Source organism: Astyanax mexicanus, chromosome 11, assembly GCF_023375975.1.
Source record: "Astyanax mexicanus isolate ESR-SI-001 chromosome 11, AstMex3_surface, whole genome shotgun sequence".
NCBI lineage: Eukaryota > Metazoa > Chordata > Actinopteri > Characiformes > Acestrorhamphidae > Astyanax > Astyanax mexicanus.
Genome location: NC_064418.1, coordinates 17404838 through 17415537, shown reverse-complemented (window position 1 = coordinate 17415537; position 10700 = coordinate 17404838). Strand labels below are relative to the sequence as shown.

The 10700-nt window shown below is 35.8% G+C and overlaps 1 protein-coding gene across 1 annotated transcript; it reads left to right on the top strand.

Moving 5' to 3' along the window:
* Nucleotides 1–8: 8 nt before the first annotated feature.
* Nucleotides 9–9992, top strand: parp9 (poly(ADP-ribose) polymerase family member 9). Its single transcript, XM_049484867.1, has 9 exons — nucleotides 9–171; nucleotides 1885–2801; nucleotides 2996–3217; nucleotides 3345–3563; nucleotides 3898–3964; nucleotides 5327–5869; nucleotides 7078–7220; nucleotides 7502–7658; nucleotides 8648–9992. Exons 2-9 carry the CDS (start codon nucleotides 1920–1922, stop codon nucleotides 8929–8931), a joined length of 2517 nt encoding a protein of 838 aa, XP_049340824.1. The 5' UTR covers nucleotides 9–171; nucleotides 1885–1919; the 3' UTR covers nucleotides 8932–9992.
* The last annotated feature ends 708 nt before the right edge of the window (nucleotides 9993–10700 follow it).

The following is a 10700-nucleotide window of genomic DNA, read 5'->3' as shown; positions in this document are numbered from 1 at the left end:
GGTGTAGACAGTGTTAGGAAGAAACAGCAGAAGCAATAGTTTAAGAAGCAATAGTTTCGCTTTTGCTTTCCCAGTAAGGTCACACCTTAAAAACAGGGGAATTTACTCTCTGAAGCTCTGTGTGTGTGTGTGTGTGTTTGTGTGTCCTGTTGCCCGACGGAACAGTGGACGGTAAGCTCTTTTTAAATGCGTTAATGGTGAACAAAAAAAGCGAGAAACTTGTAGAAATGAGGTAAACTATGTGAAAAGTGTGTATAGTATGGTTTGGCTGATCCAGGTTCAGGAGGTTAAAATTGAAAAAAAAAATCAATTTTCTCTTATTTTTTGTCTTTGTGCACATTTGTATTGCAGTATTAGCAACAAACACGATTATAGAAATCAAAATACATTATTGTCATGAACTGTGAAAGGGAAACAAAATGTTACCAAGTCTAGAAAGTAAAAATCCACCCCAGGATTTTGTTCCAAGCTGACTGCTGCAGCGCCGCCCAGGCATTTACAACAAAATCCTGGGGTGGATTTGTACATTTCGGACCTGGATTCTCTTTTGTATCCTAGGAGCGTTGTTCCTGTAAAGAGAAACTTACTCAGGCTTTTGCTTTCGATTTTTTTTAACAACGACGCAGTTAGTCTCGGCGGTTGATTTGCTGTTTGTGAAGTTTTCTTTCTGAAAAAAAAACAGGTAAGATAGAGTAATCTGGATTCATATACATTTATCATCTTTTTAAGCAGTCGGTCTGTGTGTATTTGAACTTTAAATATTATACGGCAGGGTTTTGACACTGTTTCAACGTATGTTCAAATTATGTAGTGTCGTTTATCGTGTTTTATTCCTTTCCTATATTCCTTTAAACTATACACGAAATAATGCTTGTAGACAATCAATTAGCTTAACTTTCCAGTAAATAAATAAACCCAGTAGGAAAAATCGGTTAAGGTGGAAATTCCTGATCTACCTTAAACGGTGCATCGTTAAAATATTTATTCACTCTTTTATTTCTCTTCATAATTAGGTACTATATTTACTGCTGAAAGGATGGATCTGTGATCCAAAAGAAAACTTATACATTTAACTTTATGATTTGTTCTTCACATTAAAACCTATTATAAGGAAAAAGCTTAATGTGTGTACTTAAACAATAAACTGGGAACACCAAATTACTCTAATTTATTACTCTTTATAAATACTCTCACAAGTACTCTTTACTGCGGCAAGAACTCCTGAACTGCACAATTAAAAAAAAAAATTGGGACTTTTTGGAAATAAATGTATATAACAACAGAATGCAAAAATTAGCAAATTTCATGGACTCATATATTTTTTTAGAATGAGACATGAAAAACATGACCGATGTTGACAGTGACATTTTGTTGAAAATATTAAATCATTTATAATTTGATGGCAGTAAGCATCTCAAAAAAGTTGAGAAGGAGCAAGAACAGGCAGTACTGATAAAAAACAATCAACAAAAATCTGCATCTAAAAAATGAAAACAACTGAACCAATTTCAGAAAAATGTTCTTAAAGAGGAATCCCTGTGAGCAAGCACTAAGGACATTGATCAGTACTGGAAGTTGTTGTTCTTCGGGCTTAAAATTTAAATGTCCGGAAATATTTTTTTGATTCTTATTAGCCAGAGAATTGTTTGCATTTAAAATCATTAGTTTGCTTTTGTTTTAATTGGTTACTTATGTATGCACACAGAAACAAACAGAGGCAGTTTCTCAGTTATTAAGCCTAGTCATATACTATATTTTCCTTTTAGTGGAAATTCCATGTTGCACAAAAAATGGACAAATAACTTTTAGAACTAAATCACAGTGATGACTCTTTAAAGCCATTCTCATGCTCTTTCACTTTTTTCTTTCTTTTTCCTCTTTTAGTCTTGTTTTGAGAAGTTTATCTACAATCATCTACAATGTCTGCCAGTGGTATTCTTCCACTCACAGATGAATCAATTCAGATTATGGGGCAGCATTGCACTGCCTTTTCGAATGCTGCAAAGGCAAAATTTGGCTGTACAGCTGTGGCCCGCAATATGGAACGATATATGGATTTCCCCGCTGCATCAACCTCTGGCAGAAATAAAGAGGCTGATATTAGGTACACTAAACAGCTATCTGGAGGCATGAAGATATCAGTGTGGAAAGATGACCTCACCACTCATAAAGTGGATGCTGTGGTCAATGCGGCCAATGAGCAGTTAAATCATGGAGGAGGTCTTGCTTTAGCTCTGAGTCGGGCTGGGGGTCCTGAAATCCAACAAATGAGTGACCACTTTATACAGACAAACAAACGTGTTCATACAGGAGATGCTATTGTCACTACAGCTGGAAAGCTTCCTTGTAAAATGATCATACATGCGGTTGGCCCCTCTGTGCCCTACAATCCCTCAGCGAAAGACGTTTCTAATGCCAAGCCTTTCCTGGAGAGTGTTATATGGAAAATCATAACACTTGCTCAGTATAACAATCTGCAATCAGTTGCAATTCCTGCTATTAGCTCTGGCCTTTACAATTTTCCACGAGACATCTGCGCAGACATCATAGTGAACACTGTGAAGTCGGCCAGTGATACACAACACCCACAGTCCACAAGCTTAGAAGTTCGTCTGGTGAATAATGATGACCCCTCCGTTCGGGAGATGCTGAGAGCTTGTCAACAAATTCTGGGACCATCAGCCACACAAAGTGGGGCAATACAAAGCCAGAGCGTCTCATCAGCCACGTCTTCACAGCCCATTCTGGAGCTGGGGAATGTGACTCTCTGCCTCAAAAAGGGAGAAATTCAAGATGAAACAGTAAGTTAAAAAAAATAACAATAGCTATCATTTACAAAATACACATTTTATTAATTTCACAACATTTGTCATTTTAATTTAACTTATACACTTTATGGATCAATGTATTGAAACACTTACACTAGACTTGTCTGATTTTGTCTGAAATATTGTTTTAATCTTTATTTCTTGTTTCTTGTTTAAACTCTTTGTAGACGGATGTCATTGTAAACCCAATAGGGGGTGACCTCAACTTGTCAAAAGGTTTTGTTTCTCGTGCTATACTGAATAGGGCTGGCAAAGAGATTCAAAATGAAGTAATAAAGCACTTGTCTAAGATCCACAATAATGGTGATGTTATTGAAACCAAAGGACATAACCTGAAATCCCGGGCGGTCTATCATGCTATCTGCAATGTGCAACAGTCCAATACCCAGGTAAGAGGCTACATATCAGCAAGCAATAGTCATGTTTCAGATATTTTTATCTTTTTATCTCTAAGTATCTCTAGATCTGTGATGAATATTTACATCACATCACAAATTGCAATATTATGTTTTCTAGATTCTCAACAAAGTGATCACACAATGCCTTAAAATGACAGAGTGGCATGGATTTTCGAGCATATCTTTTCCTGCTATTGGCACTGGCAATCTTGGATTTAGCAAGGAAGAAGTTTCTCAAAAAATGATTGGAGCAGTGGCAGAATTTGCAAAGAAATATAACGGCAAGAAAAAGAATGTGTTCTTTGTCATTTATCCAGCAGACACTGACAAATTTGAGGTACACTCTTAATTACTCTTTATTATAGATGCAGATTATTATAAAATATGGTATTGAGAAGCATTTAGACAAGTACTTGAAAATGTTTGCCTCTGTACCTTTGTACTACCTCAGTAAATTTAAAATAAAGCAACCAATATGTGATTGAAGCCTACAGGATTATGTTTTTGGGTTAATTACACATTTCAGTCATTTTTAATGTAGTCCTTCCACTTTCACACCCTTAAAATTAATTGGATAGTTAAATTATCAGTAGGTCCATGCTCAGATATGACTTTAATTTAATGACAAATGTTCTTTTTATATGTGTTATCTGAAATTTGATGTATTTCAGGCTTTTAAAAAGGAAATGGCTTCTGCCATGAAAAAAACTTCCAAAGTTTCCAGCAACACCAACAAAAGTAAGAAAAAGAAATAAGCATTCATTTTAACATTTATCTAAAAAAAAGGCTATGTATTAAATCCATCTCATGAAAGGTTAATAGAATTCCAGTTTTATTTTTGCAATTACCAAATTTGATATGCAATTAGCATACTAATTGAACAACAGACAACTAAGCAGAGTATTATTTGTGGCTGATAAATACAGCAATCTTAGTATTGGTGGTGTACATTTGAACGTGGTCTTAAGTCTATGAGTGGTATTGAAATGTCTTGAAATGTCATACAATTAATTTTCCTCTTGTCTGTAGATACTCTGTAAATAATAAGGCCTGTGTTTTTCTACATATTTTAAAATATCAATTATTTTCTAAATTTACAGGTTATCAGTAATTTGCGACATTATTGATTATTATATTGTGATGTGCTGATGGTCCATATTAACATTGGACCATGTACTACATGTATTACATTTATGCATAAAACTGTGGCTTGCAAAAGTATTTATACCCCTTAAACTTTTTCATATTTTGTCACCTTACAACCACAAACTTCTATTATTGAGATTTTAAGTGATAGACCGACACAAAGCAAAACATAATTGTGAACTGGAACAAAAATGTTACATGATCCTCCCATATCAATACTAAGTAGAGCCACCTTTCGCTGCAATTAGTCTTTTGAGGTGAGTCTTTTGAGGAATGTCCCCACAAGCTTTGCATATCTAGAAGCATATCTAGAGATTTTTGTCCATTCTTCCTTACAAAACAGCTCAAGCTCAGCCAGGTTGGATAAAGAGTGTCTATATATAAACAGTAATTTTCATGTTTTGCCACTAAAGCTCAGTGGTATTTAGGTCAGGACTTTGACTGGGCCATTCTAACACATGAATAGTCTTTGATCTAAACTATTCCACTGTAGCTCTGGCTGTATGTTTAGGGTCATTGTCTCCTTTTCAGTGCAAAGTTATTTGGAGCCTCAACCAGGTTTTCTTCCAGGGTTGTTCTGTATTTATCTCCATTAACCCTGACCAGTTTCCCTATCCCTGCTGAAGGAAAGCATCCCCACTATAAAACATGGTGTCTTCAGGGTGATGAGCAGTGACAATTTTCCACAGAGCTTGAATAACATTTCAAAAACCATGTATCATTTTCGTTCCACTTTGTGTTGGTCTATCACTTAAAATCTTATTATAATTCATTTAGGTTTGTGGTTGTAGGGTGACAAAATGGGAAAAAAATGTAATATAAATTATTTATAGATACTACAACCTAATGTTAACAAACCTCATATTGTGTGTGTGTGTGTGTGTGTAAGAATCATGAAATGTATGGCTTGTCTTGGCTTATTGTTTATTTATTATGTTGCTCTAACACATGCAGCCATGTATAACCATGAGATTGGCCCTGGAACAACCCCATACATTGAATTTTTCACTGACTCGTCTGAAGCATTAAGAGAGGCAAAGGCATGGGCTGTGAAAGTGCTGCATAAACAATCCAGTGAAGTCACAATGCAGAACAACCATGTCATCCAGTTTGGCCAGAAGGAGCATGAAATCCTGATGTCCTACCAGACTGCATTTAATGTATCAATCAAAGAGGTCTTCAGCGATGGCAAATGTGGCATCTTTATCAACGGGAATTCCACAGGAGTCAGCTGTGCAGAACTGGAGGTAGAGGCCATGCTCTGCAAAGCTCAAGAAGAATTTGCCCAGGCTGAAGAAAACGATCTGCTGCACTCTGTGGTCTGCTGGAAGGGTTTCCCAGGCTCAGACAAACCAGAGATCAATGCTGCTGTGGAGAAGTCATACCTTGAAGACAACACTGATATAGATCTTACAGTGAGCGGGCAAAAAGTAAAAATTGACTTTAGGCGTATGCGAGTGGACACTCAAACTGGAGGGGGACTGATCGATAGAATAAGTATGTTATGTTACATGATGTGTTTCAGTGCATTCATTACATCAAAAAATTACACAGAGTATCTCAAAAGTATGGAAACACCCATATCAAATGAAAACGGTTTGGGATCCAATTTTAGAGTGCTTTCACACTTGCCTGTTTGGTCCGAAACGAAATAGCAGGTATGAAAGGAACCACAAACCACGCCCAGCTGGCCACCAACATCAATAGATGTTAATTTCAGGTTGAATGTTGGTCATGATGTCAGATGAAAATTACATCAGTAAAATGTCTAATACTGTTACGTGCCTGCATTGATGGGGTTAACCAAAACCAGGAGTTCCCAACCTTTTGCAACTCACAGCCCCCTTAGCCCACCACAAAATTCAATTTAAAACCAAAAACAGCACAAACAACTTCATCGTTCTCTTTTCCTGTGCATGTGAATAAAGTTCACAGATCGGGACAAGAAAATCTAACCCAGCCCGGGCACGTTTTGTCCGAGCTCGACCCAGCCGCCCCATACACGTTCATTGTAAGCCTGATTTAAACCCCATTTCTTTAGTATGAACAGTGTAAAAATCTTTCTACTACAGATACAAGTGGTACGTGCCTGTATTTACTGATTTCTGCCCCCAGAAATCCACGTTTGCTCCCCCACAAAGTGTGCGGTGCACCAATTTGAGCAACGTGCAGAGCGTTTAATTTTAGCTGCGCGGAGCTGCGGCCAGTGCTACGTAATTATAATAATGTTATATTCATTATATTACCATTCTAATCTGTGCAACACCACAAAGATCACAGTTTAATATGTTACTTTGCTGTATTGTGATTATTATGCAATAGCTTTATATACAATAATAAATAGCATACATAGCAACATAGGCCTACGTTACAGACAATTTTCTTGTAAACTGTACTATACCAAACCAATCAACTAGCTCGACCTTTTGAAAATAAATACTTCTAATCATCTTATTAATCAACTTAACAATTACATTTGCTGTTGTTATTTTTATATTTAAACCGGATAATGGAAGTCCTGTTTTTCAATTTGACAAATTAAAATTCAATCCACATTGGTGGCATAGCCTAATTGTTTTTTCCCTTTCCCCACAGCTTGCCCAAAATTGGATCACCACCTGCCAAATGGTTGTTTCCTTACCTTTGAGACTCCATGTAGATTCTGTGTATTTATTAAACATAATTTTTTCTTCTCTGTGCATTAGGTTTTTTCAGTCTCTATGATGAGTTGCCAAAGTTGAAAAGCAAATCATATTATCAAAGGAGTACCATCAACGAGAAGAGCTATACTTCAAAAGAAGATGGTATGAAAAGAACGTTCTCCAAAAATGGCCTGGACATTGTGAAGGTCAGCAATGATTTTATTATTATTATTATTGTTATTATTATTATTATTTTATTATTAGTATTATTTATTTTATTGATTTATTTTTACAAAAAAAATCTATATAGTTTTATATTGAAACTTGCATTTTAACATTTTGGTCAGTTGTTGTATAACGATGATGGTAACAAGATGGTAATCTAAGTGACAGTGTTTTAATATAATTCATACTTAATACAAATGCACAATCACTCTTTTGTGTGCTTCACACTTTGAATGGAATGTGGTTTTGTTGGTTGTTCAAGTTGGAGAAAATTGAGAACAACGCCCTAAAGCAGGTCTTCGAGCTGAACAAGAGGAGGATTTCAGCTCAACCAAAGCAGCTGTTCCAGTGTGTGAAAGCACAATACTGTGAGCTGATTTCCAGGGTGGGCTTTCAGAGGGACTATGCACCACCTGAAGGTAGGCGGTCCCAACACCATTTTTGTATTGAATCAGACATCCTTTAAAGGTATCCCAATGGTTGAAGCTAGCTGAAGATCATTAGTTTATGTCCTTGGTGACATTAAGTATGATTCATTGTGTGAAATATTTTGTAGTATATGCATGCATGCAGTCTACTTGGCTGATCACGTCACAAGAATGCTAACACAATCCTATAGCAGTACATTAAAGATAGATAAATAAATAAATAATAAACTTTGTAGGGTTTCCTGAAGTCACATGCCAGAGAACTATCAAACTCATGTACAAGCTAAGTATGTACGGCTCTCTGACAACATTTGCAGTTGTAAGTAGACTGCTCTATAGAAGTAGAAGTCACTGTAAATTTGCCTTTGTCTCCTTATAGATATAGTCCTAGAAACAGCAGGTTAGAAAAAGACACATTTATGCTCATAGATGTTTTTCAGGAGCATCATTACTCTTTGGCAAAAGCTTAGGGTTAAACAATATCACCCATCACCACACCTGCAAACAATATTATACAATTGTGTTATCAATACATCAGTAGCATAACATGACCTTTAAATAACAATTATATTGCACAAGTATATAGATTTCTTAGACTACACACTACTAAACAAGGAGGTTTTACCTTGTGAGTTTAAACACTGAATAGTGTGCTCATTGCACTCACTGTTGGTGGGTTCCAGATGGATGGCACTTTACATTCCTGAAGTTTTCCCAGACATTCAACTTTCCTGCTGTCTGGTTTAACTGTCCGTGTAAACAGGCAAGCGACTCAAAAATCACATCCACATTCATGCAGGAGACCCCACACACACACATTTCACAGGTCAATGTGGCATTCTTTAGTCATTGGACACGATACCTCTTCTTACCCCATGATATATTTATATACACAAATGCACACATGAACTATGGCCCAAGGTATCTCTCTTGTGGTAGTAGTAGCTGCAAATCACAAATAGTTCTCTCTTTTGTTCTAGAGCAAACGTATGGAGCTGGAATATACTTCACTAATGAACCGAGGAGAGCTCTGAAGCTGTGGCAGGACAGAGAAGAACAGTATATCTACATCATCGAGGCTCAGGTTGTCACTGGACGTTGCACATCACAAGGTTCACCACAAATGATTGTGCCTCCTTCTACAGCTGACACTCAGGCCCAGTATGACAGTGTATGCAATGAGGCAAGAGACACGTTTGTCATCTTCAATGGCCAACAGGCTCTACCTGAGTATATTTATACATGTACCATAAACAAACACTGAGCCAGATATAAGCTCAGGGTGATACTCTGTTAATACATTGAGGTGGAGGTTGATGTAGGCATTGATGCCTAGTTGTAGTTGTAGTGCATTTATTATGAGGGGAAAAGTACATTTGCTGTATAATTACAATTTTGTGTACACTCATACAAATAATCTCAATGCTACAATTAACAAATATTTTGATGCTTGAAGGAAGTACATTTTAGGGGTGAAATATGATTATGAATATGGCAAATCAATGGTTAGTAAAATTTTGGAAAATGTACATTTCAGACAACAATTTAAATTAAAGCCGTTTGGCACATCTGTACATTTTACTAGGCATAAATCATTGATGGTGAATCCTTGAAAGAGTCTTTTTTGGATATTGCTTTGAATTTACCTATACATTTGCTTTATTTTGTTTACAGAAAATCAAAATGTATCTTACTTTTACTGTTGTGGGAATACTTTGAAATGTTGATTGTATTTCTGATCATATTTGAGGTGCAATGCTGTACTGTTTTGTTTTTCTTTGACAAGAAATGAGATGTGTTTTATTGTGGATATAATGGTGTATAGAATATGGTGCACTCCTGTTCAGCAATCTTGATTCAAGATGTAAAATTGAAGTAAATCAGCAGAGAGTTACTTCAGAACAATGATCAGTGATTCCTTTATTTTCAGATTTGTTTGTTTGTTTTAATGTAAGCAAATATGTCTTATTAACAAAATCCATCTTATTCCATAAAATAAACAGCAGGCAGGAAGCACGTCTGCAAATGTAGTCAGAAAGAAGTTTGTAGGTTAGATTAATCATTTACAGATCTAATATGGTAACACAAACATAGATTTGGCATTGTCTGCCAACACAATGAAACAAAAACATACAGTACAGTCACACCGTACAGAATTTGCAACAATGTGTGGTTTCAGCAAGGTGAGGGTTTCTACTATTATTATAAATACTGAGGTGTAATTTTGATTTTGCTTTTTGAGGTTTGGAAGTTGACTATATCTGTAAGGAGAATTGTGTTATATATTTGTGTTAAATTTGAATCAATAAAAGCACAATAATCAAAGTCTCACAGCTGCTTTAATGCTTATTTGGGAATAAAATATCAGTAATTTCTTTAGTTATACAGACGCATCCCATAACAATTTAATATCAATGAAAAGCTTATTTATGTCAGTAATTAAATAAAAAATATGTTTATTAAATACAGAGTGATCTGCTTCAAACGTGTTCCTTTTAATGTTGATTATGGCTTACAGTGAATGTCAGTACCTCAGAAAATTATACCAATTTGTACTTTTTAATTATTAACATTAAAGAAATAGACATTTGAAATAATTATATCTGTGTGAATGAATCCATATTATATATTAGTTTCCCTTTTTTCTCTGATTTTTGGAGCGGCACCTGTATATCAGCTGACTCTTTCAGTGTGATTACTTTGCTGTTGATGGGCACTAAACAGTGCTGTGTGGCAAATACACCATATGGACAAAAGTGTTGGGACACCATCTCATTTGTTGTTTTTTTGTTTGTTTGAAAAAGAGTTTTTCCTGCTTTTGTTGGAGTAGCTGTCTCTATAGGTAAGTATTTCTACTATATTGTGGAACATTGCTGTGAAAATTTGATGGCATTCAGCAACATTCAGAGCATTTGTGAGGTCAGGATGTTGAATGTTGGCCACCCAACTTCACTTATCCTTATAAGTTTTATCTTTCTGTATCTGCACCAGAGATTCCTATTGTATTGGCAGTATTTCTCTACAATAACTAAA

Coding starts and splice junctions, on each gene's coding strand:
- parp9 (XM_049484867.1), top strand. CDS start 1,920: ATGTCTGCCAGTGGTATTCTTCCACTCACAGATGAATCAATTCAGATT. Junction 2,802..2,995: donor GAGAAATTCAAGATGAAACA/GTAAGTTAAAAA, acceptor AACTCTTTGTAG/ACGGATGTCATTGTAAACCC. Junction 7,221..7,501: donor ATGGCCTGGACATTGTGAAG/GTCAGCAATGAT, acceptor TGGTTGTTCAAG/TTGGAGAAAATTGAGAACAA.